At 55.5% G+C, this 319-nt stretch overlaps 1 protein-coding gene across 1 annotated transcript in view; it reads left to right on the forward strand.

Annotated features, from left to right (window-relative positions):
- LOC119591532 (neprilysin-1-like) overlaps positions 1-319 on the forward strand; it is a gene marked incomplete in the record, with an annotated part of 13,509 nt that overhangs the window by 1,219 nt on the left and 11,971 nt on the right. Inside the window, 1 exon segment of the mRNA XM_037940281.1 lies at positions 113-313. Coding sequence (XP_037796209.1) covers positions 113-313 — 201 coding nt within the window.

Raw genomic sequence — 319 nt, forward strand, 5'->3', positions numbered from 1 at the left:
CCTACACAAGCCCCTTTTACCTCATGGATTTTTCCAACCACTGATCCCTCTTTGCATTTATTATTATCATTATCATTTTTCCACAACTCTTTCCCTTCCGCCCTCCTGCCAGCTGGGTCAAGGGCTCCTGCAGATGCGCCGAGAATCGCTCCTGGAGGAGAACACCACCGCCAACAAGGACGCTTTCCTGACGCACATGCGCACGTCCGGAGCGCAGATGCTGTTGGAGTTGGGCCGAGACACGGAGCAGGCGCTGGCGACGCTGGTGGAGGATAGCCTCGCCATGTGGAATTTCTCCGTCGAGTTGGCGAAGGTTGGT

The sequence above is a fragment of the Penaeus monodon genome, chromosome 28, assembly GCF_015228065.2.
Source record: "Penaeus monodon isolate SGIC_2016 chromosome 28, NSTDA_Pmon_1, whole genome shotgun sequence".
Lineage (NCBI taxonomy): Eukaryota > Metazoa > Arthropoda > Malacostraca > Decapoda > Penaeidae > Penaeus > Penaeus monodon.